The sequence below is a fragment of the Prinia subflava genome, chromosome 3 (assembly GCF_021018805.1).
Source record: "Prinia subflava isolate CZ2003 ecotype Zambia chromosome 3, Cam_Psub_1.2, whole genome shotgun sequence".
In the NCBI taxonomy this organism is placed as follows: domain Eukaryota; kingdom Metazoa; phylum Chordata; class Aves; order Passeriformes; family Cisticolidae; genus Prinia; species Prinia subflava.
The window spans coordinates 38,339,796-38,353,221 of record NC_086249.1 but is presented as its reverse complement, the minus strand read 5'-3'; the positions used below and the strand labels follow the sequence as shown (position 1 = coordinate 38,353,221).

General features: G+C 39.1%; 1 protein-coding gene across 2 annotated transcripts in view; it reads right to left on the bottom strand.

Annotated features, from left to right (window-relative positions):
• MTUS2 (microtubule associated scaffold protein 2) overlaps positions 1-13,426 on the bottom strand; it is a 268,830-nt gene that overhangs the window by 144,144 nt on the left and 111,260 nt on the right. For both annotated transcript variants that reach the window (XM_063394734.1, XM_063394735.1), the window contains 2 exons: positions 11,283-11,526; positions 1,652-1,858 (listed from right to left, as the gene is read on the bottom strand). In XM_063394734.1, the coding sequence (XP_063250804.1) occupies positions 1,652-1,858; positions 11,283-11,526 (451 nt within the window). The remainder of the gene's footprint in view (positions 1-1,651; positions 1,859-11,282; positions 11,527-13,426) is intronic.

The window sequence follows — 13,426 nt, the reverse complement described above, 5'->3', positions numbered from 1 at the left end:
ATCTGAGTCAGCTGAAACCAAATGCTTCCACATCCTTCTAGTGATTGGAACGTGGTTTCAGGTTTTATAGGCTTAATGCTCAAAGATAGTATAAAAATAAACCAAAATATATAAATAACATCAACCTCTTTTAAGAGAACTGAAGAATCAGATGTAACTTTCCATGCCTGAGATTACTAATGCTTGTTCCAGTTTTTTTAATAAAATTCAATTGATTCAAATTCAGCAGCTTGGAGTATTTTGCTTTTAGATTTGTATGAACCTGTATACATCCAGTGTGTTTAAGGATATCCTGTACCCACAGATGTAATTTTTTTCAGATTCCCACCTGAAACTGCTAAACAACAATATTACTTGCAGAGAAGTAGCTTAGATCTAATCAGATATCAGGTAATTCTGTCCTTAACACAGGTTTTATGTAAACAAAGACTAAAAGATTACAACACCAGATAAAAGGACAAAGGCATAAATGTAAGGTTAAAAGCACAAAGCAAAAGAAGTTGACTAACCTCAAAGTAAAGTTTATTAGGAAATAACCAAAAATGAGTGATCAGTCCAACAGCAAAACAAGATACAAGCATGTTTGGGGGCATTGGAAAAGTTAAAAGTCCCTGCTGACATTAGCCTTTCGCATTTCAATCACCCCATATATAGGGGAAGGAGAAAATCCTTAGGGTTTTGGACTATATTAATAGATTTTATTTATTTTAAATTAATTTCAAATTAATACAAACAGTGAAAGATTTAGGAGCCTGCAGCATCTTGTCTCCTCTGCTGCTTTATATCACCTGGTGGCCCTGTCTGCATCCTTCCTGGTCTGATATCACTTGTTTTGATATTGACACAGTTCTGGCTCAATCCAGTCTTCAAAGAAAAACGGGCATGAAAATCCCTCAATGCCCCTTTCTGCTCTGAGCCCAGGGCATGTGCACATTTCCCAAGGACTGCACAATCCAGTGGGTATTATTTTGTACTTAATAAAATTAACAGACTTTACGGAGAATAGGATTTGGAATTTCTGTCAAATAGGATTTGACATTTCTGCCAATGGGATCATTCAAAGTCTGGTAGATGTACTACGATATCAGTCCTGATCCCTTTCATATCACTGGCATTATTTCCTCCATTTTCTAAACTAAATTTATTATGCTGAATATTAAGAAGTAGAAGAAAAGTAGATGAAAAAGACTGTATCTCTTATTTTAGACAGTATTTGTCCTGTTCTGCATTGGCTGCCGTGTACTTGCCAAACACCGTTCACTCTGTTTATTTACTATTTCAGCTTGTAAGCAGGGATGTTCCAGATGAAAACAAAATACAAGAAAGAATGCCTCAGATTCAGTCTTAATGGAATTTTCTCTATAGCAGGGAAAACAACCTCCTCAACATTCAGGCCCTATTCATCTGTTACTATTAATATTTTAAATAGTTGTTAGAATTTAATGATTGCTTATTAATATTTAACAATTGTTATTAATATTTTTTAAAAAACTTCACTGGGCAATCAAGATCTCAAACCAAAGTCAGAAGAGATTAGAGAGCAGTGCACGGATTGCATTAGTCCTGAGCTATATGGCAACTCTGGTCTGGACAATCCTGGAACACAACTGTTTAGTATCCCTTGAGAAGGAAGGGCATTTTTGGGACTTACGGTTAGCTGTCCTGCTCTGGTCACTCTGAGCGCTGTCGTTTGACTGGTTGCTGGAGACAGAGGACACACTTGAGCTCCTGACAAAACCAAAGGCAGCCAGCTTAGCTGCTGGCAACCGTGAATAACCTGGGGGACGCAGTCCAGACGGGCAGGGCTTGGGGAGGTTTGATTTTGCAGCACTGGGACATGACCCTTTCTTAAGATCGACTGAAAGAAATAAAAAGAAAGAAATTTTTGTTAAACAAATTAACTGGGAGACACTGACCATTATGTCCCAACTACATAAAGGCAGTATTAAGATTGAATACAAGTTTTAATGGCTGATCAAACTGCAGCGACGTCTTTGCTGCATTGAAAAGACATTTGGTGGAAAAATGACAGGTCACAATCATTTTTAAAAGGTGAAACGTGCCAAGTATCCTTGGGGAATAACTCACACTTCCAGCAAAGTAACACAATTCAATACTGCTATGAATTTCTTTTAATGTTATCTTCTTCAATGCTGTATCACTTCCTAATTTTTACATTTAGTGTGCGCCAATTAAAAAAAAACTCACAGAGACAAACATACTGTGCACAACCTCTGATTTTGGAAAGTATTGTAGACCAGCAACAATCCCCTTCAAGGACACAGGACTTCTTTGTATTTCATCAAAGAAAACACTTCTTTGAAGTTTTTCTTTCAAATTTCACAAAAAAAAATTCCCTTTTCTTGTGCCAAGCCTGGGACCAAGGACATGACCTGTAAAGTCCTACTTTTTTAACATACACTGGCCATTTCCACTAGTGGACTTCTCCTTTCTGAGACAATCAGCCTACATGAGTGACATCCATCAAGTCTCAGACAAGTGGCAGTAGCAGGTTTATAACTCCTGAAGTTAGACCACAACAGCAGTTCAGCTGTGATGTCTGCCTGTGGTTACTAACCACTCCTCTGTCTTCAGCTTCTGTCCTAACCTGTACATTGCTGCTCTTGCTCAGGCAAACTTTTCTAGGCAAATACAGAATGCAGGTTCACAAATGTTCCTCTTTGCCTTCACAGGCCAAAGGAACTGCCACGACCATGGATGGCAGTCTCGCCTGCAAGGTCAAGGACCAAAGATTAAAGTTTGGTTTTGGCTGGAAGGTCTGGATACCAATTGACTTCAGATCTCAAGTGTACATAAATTTGGACAGAGTTTTTCTTCCTAGATCTGAGAATACCAGATTCCTATTCCTTGTGTATTCCTGTGCAACAAAAAACCATATTAAAAAAGAAATATTAACAACAGTCTCCAAAACCTGATGCTAGAGGGTTTAATCAAGACCATCAGGATAGGAGACAAGACAGCATTAAAAACTATCAATATATTCTGCCAGAGAAGGTCACAAAAGTCATCCTTTCTCCATTCTTATTCAGTGAACACTATTTGTACACTAGCCCGACACAAACTTCAAAGGAAGAAGTGAACATTCATAATATAAAGAAAAATACAAATTAACTTCACAGTAAGAATATGGCCATATTATTACAGTATTTAATTCTTTTGTAAACTATGTAGGTCACAGCCTTATTAATTTTAATGAAGCATTTCACTTTGAGAAGACTTTAGAGAAAACAAGACTAACTCCTTTGAACAGAAAAATGTTACAGGGATTTTGAAAGATATTTGTGTACCTCCTCACAATACTAATGCTAAGCTTTGTTTAACGTAAATGAGCCTTTCCTTTTGAAAGAGAAATAGGTGTAACACCAAGCTAAAAAGAGTCTTGTTCTCCTATAAAATACATTCCTGAAAAGATGCAAAGAAATGCTCCTTGCTTAACGAATAGAACAATTTATATAGTCTAGGCTCTTAAAAGTGCATTTTTGTGCCCACTTTTCCCAGGTGGAGGCCTTTATTATGACTCAAGGAGATGAATGTCTGCAGCACCTTTGCCAGCCCAGAGAAGTAGTACATACTGTGCAGAGTAGCCCAAATGAAAATAACAAATATCTATAGTGAGTAATAAAAGACTACTAAAATCCCCATTCACTTTCCTGGCACCAGCAGAGGCAATTTTGGACCATGATCCTGAATGTGGCTTCATTTGGGCATTGTGAAGAGGGGCTCAGAAGTAGCCATGGGCTCCAGGTGCAGGTGAAGGGCAGAGCAGGCGCATCAGCACAGAGAAGAGACAAGCAGTGATGGTCACCATCAGTTTACTGCCAGATTTGTGCAGTGCTGCTGTGACAGTGGTCTACTGCAGCTGATTTATGGCTAGCTGCAAAGCACCCACACTTCTTCCAAAGCCAAGACTTCTTCCCTACCCACTGAAAAATACTTCATGTGCTGCATCAGTGACAGGACCAAGCCCAGGCACCCTCCAGATCCGAAGCCAAGAAAGGTACTCATGGTAAGCAGCTGCAGTGCAAGGAACCTGTCCAGCTCAGAGGCAGCAGGGAGAAGGTATGGGGCTGCCTTTCATGGGTTTTACAGGTTTCCAAAAAGTGCACCTGGACTACATAACCTGAGATTCCTTTTTCTTAAGCATCTCTGAAAACTGAGGTTGAGGGAGAGATATTTCCATTTTACAGCAACAAACTATAAATATCACAGACTTCCTGCAACAAAATAGGGGAAATTCCACTGGGGCAGTGGGATAAAGTTAGAAATGGCTTTATTCAAAAAGTATTTCAAACATGCTTGGCCTAGGGCAGTGTGGCTCACCTGAGACTCCCAGATCCCCAGCTGAACCACAGGGATGCCACATCAAGTCCCCAGACTGACTGACTGTTCTCTGCAGTCTGTGACCAAGCACCACGAGTGTCACTGAAGAATTTCCTTAAAACCAAAAGGACACTGGACAAATTGCCCAACCATCTTTACCTTTTCTAAAGAGTCATTCTTCCAGACTTGGGCAGAGGATTCAATGTTTTTTTTTTCTCCTAGTTTTTTGTGTGTTTCTAGTTTATGAATTCAGTCCAAATTCCCCCTGAACTAACAATATTTTGCATCTTGAACTCATCATCATCCCTAAATTATTTTTTCACTTCTCTTTGTAATCCTGTTCTTCTGTACCATGAAGACCTGGGGGCAGGATATTATCCTCATTAAGGATGCATTCAAATCCTTAAAACAAAGTAATTTTGTGTATTCTTTCTCATTAAAATACATGAGACATCAGCCTATTGCATGTATTGTCTGTTCTAAACATTATCGAGTTTTCTCATGCATGTTTTTTGCTTTATTTCTGTTCCCTAAAAGTATAGAAGTAGTCCTGCAAACAAGGTCTGGGAGTTCAAAACAAAAGTTATTTTAATGAGCAGCTTTTATTTTAATAAAAATCTGCCAAAATAAGCTTAAAAATCTTTCTAGTTGTCTCACTGCCTGAAGCTAATTATAGAATTAAGTATTGTTGTCTGTATGCACACAAGTGATTTTCTATGACACGTCAAGCTGTTCCCATCCAGAAACATAAAAACATTTTGAGTTAGGGACTGATTGACACAAACTAGATGTGCCTGGGGAGTCTTAATAAAAGTCTGAACTTCACTTCTTATGCATCTCCACTACAGAAGAATTGCATCTTGTGCATGGGTAAAAAGCAACTTTCATGTAACTTCTCTGTGAAATTTGAAATATGTTTCAGCTGAAATGAATGAAAAATTAAAGAAATGAGTTATACAGATATGTTCTTATGAAAAAGAATAGCAGTTCAAGACTTTAACACTCCATAATTCAGGGATCCTTGGCAAGTCTTTGTTATCTGGTCTTAAGGTTTTTGGTTTTTTTGTTCTCCCTTTTTAAAAAATTATTTTTACCAGCATTTCTGTTGAAACTTTAATCATTAGATGCCATTTTCTCTCACTTACTGATGATCTGAACATCACTATTCTCACTTCATATTGGGAAATGTGGGGTAAAGAACCTCCAATGTCACTGCATCAGAGATGATACAAGCTGAGTCAACCCAGCTCAGAGTTAACCCAAATATTGCTATCTTTGCAGATTAAAAACAAATCACAAAAGTTAGAAACCTGTTCTGCTGCCACAACCTTTGCAGTTTCCCTGTATAGACATAACAACTTCTCTCGGAAGAAGAAGTGAGGAAAGGAGCTTTAAAACAGAGGCTTTCATGATTTACACCTAAACAGAGTGAGCAGGCTGGGCCCAGCTGTCAGGATGGTCCCTCATCCAGATACTGTCAAGCCTGGGACAGTTCAGTTCCAAAGGCCAAACTGTTGTCACTGCTGAATATTGATTAATTTCTGAAGGGTCAGTCCACCATCATAGGGTAGTACATGCCCACCTCCTCATGATTCAGATTTAAAAGCACCAAAAAACTGCTCTGTGCCTTCCCAGCTCCCAGGCAAACCAAGGCTGGTTAGCACATTCTCAACACTCCAAGAACTTGTCATCTCACAGTTCATTCAAGCGGCAAATGTCCGTGTTCGCTTCGCAGCTAATGTGAAAAGCACGGCATCCCTCAAAAACTTGCAGCACAGGAATCATCCCTGCATGAGTCTCACCCGTTGCATCTTCCACTGGCAGCCCAGAGCAGCCAGAACACTCTCTGCACTGCAGCTGCATCTCATGAGTCCAGCTGCTGCTCACTGGCTGCTCAGAGGGCTGTGGATGCCCAGCCAGAGACAACGCCTGGCTCTCACCAGGAAGGAGGCAAGGTAGGAAGTATTTGCCTGCTCCTTCACCCAGATTGCTCCACACACTGTTCTTATGAATGACAGCTTGCTACAACTGTCATATAGACAACCCTTCTAATATGATGGGGTTTAGTTCCTTGAAGACACAATAATTGGAGCAGAGAGGCGGCAGATGGCCATGTCTCAGTTAAGGTGACAATGTCCTTAAAAAAACTCATGAGGATGTGTGTGCATCCATTTGAAACCTAATTTTTTTAAATCAAATACAGTCAAATTTCTCTCTCAAAGAAAACAAAGAGTGCCAACTGAAAACTCTGCAGGTTAGTGGAGGACGGAGAACATTTTCCTCTCCGAACTATTCCCTTGTCCCTCTTTCCTTAAACAGTTAAGAAGTTTGCCAGTTCAAACCCAAGTACCTCAGACTGCAAGTACAGACAGAGCTGGAGCAGAAGTAAGGCAACAATTCAGGAAGTAGCCTCAAAACCTCTTTTTTATCAACAAATCTAATTTACATGTTCAATTAATAGGTTATTACTAGGTTGTTTATTCCATGAGAATAAACATGGTAATAAAACTTTCCTGCTAGGAGAGAGCTGTAGACATATTGTGGCATCTGAGATTACATATATTACACATTTGCAAAGACACAAATAAATGCATATATCTGTGTCTGTCCAAGGAATGAGAAATACTGCAGTCCTGATTTATGGGTAAGTTCTATCTTCAGTGAAAGCTGACTTGCTTAGGAATGAGAGGAGCAGCTAGACCCTCGGGACTGACAAGTTTAATACACAGAGAGGTGATAAAGAAGTAACATTTCATTAACTCACTCTTTGAGAAAAAATACCCTAAATACTACTGAAAAATGTGGAATTAAGTTAAATTAATGAGCATAATTAAAGTGAAGTTTTAACGTTGAGATCTCTGTTATACTTTTCAAAATCAGACATTAATTCCATCAAAATAATCAGCTAATGAATGCAAATCCTAATACACTTGCTTCAAGAAGTCTTTATAACCAAGCAAAACACATTAATATTTTACATGTTATAGACACAGTATGCTTCAATGCTTGTTTTGAACTACAAGTTTCCCATAGAAAGAGCAGAGTCTATTTACATAAAATAAACAAATATTAAGCTTTCAGAGACTGTATGGCACCTATAAGTATATCATAATTCAATGACTTCTTATTTTACCTACTTTGCAGAACGCTTTTTCTTAGTCAGGGTGCTTGTCTGACCCACCTGAGGCAAAGCACCACTGAAGGAGAAGCACTGCTTAATAAGGCATTTGCAGCCAATGCCACCACCTGTCCTGTATCCTACTGATGAAGAAGGATCGCTGGTCCAACCACACTTTAGGCATCACACTTATAGATCACACTTGAGGGAGCACTCATCGTTATTTTACTTTCTACTCGGCATAACGTAAAACTAACAAAAGCCTTAATGCACTTACAGTATGTGCAGTCCGTCACAGCAGTTCGTGGATTTAATTACCAATTACTTCAGAGTCAGTTTTATGAAGATTAGCATTATACAGGGGCCAAACCACTCAGCTTATCAGTGCTGCTTAACCAGCCTGCTGCATTATGAATGGCATGGCAAAGGGGAATAAAATCCTCATTATGAGGCACTGCTGCTGTCCCCGATACTGTGCCACCGCGATTTCAGTTCAAAACCCCCTGCGGTACCACACACTTTGTCACGGGGCAGCAACTGGCTAGATCCTTCTCTTTCCATTACCTCAGGGCAGGACTGAGAGCTCTAGGATTGGAAAGTGGATTAAAAGCTCAGCATCAAGCTGCAAGAGGTGCTGATTAGCAGTCTTGAAGGCAGGCCTGATATCCCTGACAGAAAAATACCCCTTAGTCCCCAGTTGCTTTTGCTGAAGTTATCCAAGCTCTCACACCCCACAACACCCACGAGCAAGTCTCATTGGCTCTGCATCTCAGATGCTGACCATGTGTTCATGCATGTCATTTGCTCATGTTTGCAAATACGACTCTATCAAAGCTGTGTTTAATCCTGTTTTTCAAACAGTGCAGCAGAACCAGTGATGGAGATCAAATATACTGCAAATAATGCTACAGCTAACAGCCATATTAAGGGAAAGTGGCTGAAAATGGTGTTGGGTACCTTAACACAGGTGGGTAAAAGGTGTCTGGCCCTACTATGAGCCCCTCTAATTAAGACCCCAACAGCTCTGGCATGTCAGGGGTTGCTGTCCCATCCCTCCCCTCCATGGCAACCAGCAACCCATCTCTGGAAAGTATGTGTGCTCTGCTATGGATAGAGGAACAGGGATTAATTCTCTGATGCCTCTGCACTCCTATATCAGTCTTGTCCCATCTTCTGTTATCTCAGCCTCTTTCACGAGCAATTCATTCTTCTTAAAAGGAAGTATTAAAGACGAAAAAGTCTGGTAAACTGACCTATGAAGTTAAACATTGCTGAGAGAAAGATTAAGTCATTTGAGGCAAACAAGGAAAAAGGCTTTAGTCAAGAAAAAGGTGATTATAAGAAAATCTTGAATGGATAATTAGGAAATAAAACACCAAAAATAAATAGAAGTAAAGAAACCAACATAAGATTTCAGAAGTACATGAAAGATAAGTAAGAGGAGGTATTGAACCAAAGCAGAGCAATGAAAAGTACTTTGCAACAGAATAAGGTATTGCAGAAAAATTAAACTCATTCTTCATCTTGCAAGAAAAATAGAAGGTGAGATGCCAGAAGTGAAAACAATGTGTCCTGGGGTGGACAGTGAAAAACTGGAGACATTAGCAACCTCTCCAGAACAAGTCTTGTGTAATTTAAAATCCATAAAAACAGTCAGAGCCCAAAGAATAGATGAGACACACTTCAGAGTGTCCTGAAAGAGATGACAGGCAGATTATTGGACTACCAGGAGTTATCTTTAGTATCCTTTCTGATACAGCTAGGTATCAATAGACTAGAGAGAAATAAGCAAAATAACAGTTGTAGCAAGGAAATTATGGAGAGCTATGAATTAAATTTGACCTCCAAAGCAGACAAGGTCCAAAAAATAAACAGTGATTTTAAAAAAATTTAAAATTTTAAAATATAAAAAAACCCACTTTTGAGAAATATGAAAATGTTAAGAAATACAACTTTAGTGGAATGGAATAACAGTAAAAGCTTGTGCAATTTACTTAGGTATATTTCTCATGTACTGCCTTTTTTAAAGACAGTACTACAGAAAAAAATGGGACTGATAAGCTGATCCTGTAGGAAGACATAGGAAGACAGTAAATGAATACATGCAAGACAAGCTCCTGTATGGATTAAAAGTGGCTAAGGAAAAGTCATGTCTGCTAGCATCAATGGTGCAGGATAATTCAGATAATGGATGGGTGATGGATAAATAAAAATGAAGGCAGTGTTCATTTCTGAGGATCAGAAGGAAACCCTTTATTTGGTAATAGGTCATGTTTGCATTTTCTCTCATATTTCTCCCAAATTGTTTCCTATAACACAAGGGCTTACCCTACTCATATCCTGAACTCACAACCTCTCGCAGTTTCATTTAAATGGAAATTAAGAGCCAATTACTCTCTGCACCTGTATTCTTGTGTTCAGTGCTGACTGAACTCATGTCACAGGGCTGAAATGGTTTTTACAACCCCGCCTGCAATCTTGGAGTGTCTCAGAAGTCACATACAGCTGAGTTTGGTCAGCTTCTGCTAATGGCATCAGCACAGATAAACTCCAGATGCAGGGTCAGATAGTAAAGGATACTGGCAAGAGGCACTGTATTACAGAGAACCTCGATTTTTCTGATAAACCTCAAATCCTGTCAACCTGTATTACTGACTGAGACTGTCCTCTCAGGGTAAAGTAAAGATGCTCTGGTGCATTTCTGTTCTAAATTTTTCTAAATTTCTTCTGCTTCTTAGTATGGAGAAATGGAGACTGGGGAGAGACAGTAATAGTTTTCAAATACCTGCAAAGATGAAAAGACCCCACGACTACTCCAGATGGAAGAGGAAGCAAACTGTAACAAAGGGGATTAGGCAAAACACTAGGGAACACTTCTAACTCAAAAATAGGTAATGCATTGAAGCAGTCCTGCTTTCAGAGGCTCCAAGATCTCATACTGAAGGTTTTTATAAATAGTTTTTCATGAACAGGTTAAATAAGCATACATCAGAAGGAATCCCATCCTGGAGCAAGAGGATAGATATGACCTTAAGTCATTAATTAACTTTAGCCCTTATGGCTATTTTTATCTCTGCTGCATTCTAGGCTGTTAAACAGCTGCTACACTTTACTCTGGCAATGACTGATTTTCAGTTGTCTCTGAACTTGCTCTTGTTGAAATGTGCATTTTTTAAACCTCCACACTTTTCCAGGCTACTAAGGAGTGTCCTGTAGAAGTAATTACTGTCTCTTTCTTGTGACATGGTACACTTCTCCTTCCAGCTCTCCTTGTGCTTCTCCCTCCCCTGTAATTCTGCCCAAGGTCATGCTGAGCTGGGCAGTAGCTAGGAAGAAAAAGGTATTAGAAGTGTTGTCTTCAAAGAGGTGTACACCAGGCCTTCAGAGAATCAAGACCTCTGCTGGCACATTTGAACACTGCCCGGATTTTCAGAGTACAACATGGTGAGGAGTGTCAAATCCAGACTGAACGGCGGGGTCTTCATGATGGAAGGAAATGTCCCATTACCTTTCCCAGAACAAATCCAAGGATTTTTCAAGCATTTACAAGGCACAGGAAGATAAAAAGGTGAACAATGAGAATTGTTATTGAAAACTATTCTGTTTCTTTGGCAATGACCTGCTAAACAACCTTTGCACAAGTCCCAGACTCCCTAGCCAGCCTTGCTGCGGGATAAAAAGGCACACCTCAAAGAGTGCTGTTGGAGCATTGTAGTATCAGGTCAAAATGTTGCACATTTTGTGATTTTTCTGGGAAAAAAAAAAAAAAGTATCTTATTGGTGACTACAGTAAAGGGAAAATTAAAGAAAGTTCATACTTTACCTGAAGCATCAGGATGGTAGAGGCTGGGAGCACTACTTGTTATTTCTCCTTGCTGATGGAGACAACTCCCTGAGGACCTTTGACTGGCAATGAGAATCCTGCTCTTGGCAGATGGCAGCCTGGACACGGCACCCAGCCCCAGCTGTGGCTTCAGGATCATGGCAGATCGATAAAAGGTTGGTGGCACCTCATAGTGACTGTACGGGGGAGCGCAAAATTCATCTTTCGCAGGCCTTTCCCCAACCTGCAGAAAAAATATTACCACAGATATTACACAACAAATCAATAAACCCAGGCAATATGGAGCTCCAAATTGCTTGTAAAGGATAAATTTCCCTCCTTGTGAATCTGGTCTTCAGAGCACTGCAAACTTTCAAAAAGTTATGGTCTTACTTTATGAATCATTCTCTAAAATATGTATATTACACTCTCAATATGCAACTACACCCAAATAAAAAATTGATGCCTTCCCCAAAAGAAAATGCACAAATGGAAGACCTTTAAGTAGTGAAAATGAGACTACTGTTAAGTCATGAAAGGTTATATTATTTACAGAGGTAGATACACTAAGAGATTGTGTAAGTGGATTTTTTATTAGAAGCTGTTTAAAATATTCTTGCCCAGTTCTGGGAGAAGTTGGTTTTAACTTAGATAGCTAAAAATAAAGCTGGAGGTGTTTTAGGTACATTTTATCAGAGAAACTGTACTGCCAAATAATTTGTGTGAGAAAAAAAAAGAACTCCCAGTATGTTCTCACTGCAAAATGTTCATTGTAATCTGTGCCCCTCTAGTTCCTGGAAAGAGACCTGGTTGTGGACATGACCACACTTCTCTAACTTATGATTTCAGAGGCCTGTTGAATATTCCAAATCAGAGCTATAAAACCCATCTGCCCACGTGAATCGCAGAAAATCAGATTTGCAAATGGGAAACCTTTACTATTTATCACAAATAAAAGACGCTGCTTTGTTAAAATCAGTGACAAACCTCTCAGTATTTTAATGCACATTTTCTGTAAGAATAAGTCCCAAGCTGGAAGTATTTCCAGCTCATAGCTGGCTCATAGCACTGAACTTGCACTCGAGGAGTGACCTGGTTATGTGATTCAGCCCTTGCATCTTTGTGCATTCAGGCTGGGCTCTGGCTCCCACCTTTCTGTGCTGCTTCATGACTCAGGACAAGAGTGCAGAGTTTTCACCTTTCACACTTGCAAAGAATTGCTTGCTCTTCTGGGTACAGTCCAACTTCTTCACCATTTTCTTTCAAAATGCAATATCATCATAATGTAGAAAAGACCTATGAATATTTTTTCAGTCAACCCATTTAGGCCATGGGAAAAGAAAAAAAAAGCATAGGAAATAGGAAATCTGAACTAAATTTGTTTAAAAATTAATCAAAAAGTGCCACAGGCTACCTAGGAAGAAATGTAACTGCCAATTAATTAACTCTGCTGTAAGTTATGATGCATATAATATGCCAAATCAATTTCTATTTAGCAATTATAAGCATTAGAATATGCACTTCAACATTGGCTATAAAAGCTTTGATCCTAGCTCCTTCAAGAGCTTTAATCCTAATTTAGCAAATCTTTAATATGCTAAGAGACAAGACTGGCCTTAAACTATGAAATATAGAACATTTGAGGCCTTTTGCACAGGACCTAGGAGGGCAGATGCAACAAACATTGAGCTTTATAGTTTTGCCCTATATTTTTTCCTCTGTTTGCAGTCCTATTTCCTGCCATTAGATCTTTCTCTTTACTTTTTTATTATACTCCTATGACCTATTTTAAGTTAGGATGCAGTTTTTTGTTGTATAATGTGAATGATTCTGTAGGCTTGGACTACAGTTGTCTGGCTTCTTACTTTCAGCTTCTAGATATGAGATCGTTTTTCTGGATAAGCCTCAGTTATCTTCTCTTTCCCTGATAAATTTATTTCTATCAGATTACACTATGCATAGTATAATTTCATACTTAAATGTAAGTTAAACACCAGTGCCAAGTATTTCACTATAAGGAAAAGAGAAAATCTTTACATCTAGAAAATAAGTATTTTGTATAAACTGGGTCAGTTTATTCAAATCTTCTCTCACCCCATTTCTTTTTCTTTATTGACAGTATGCTAGGAGCAACAGAGAAAGGC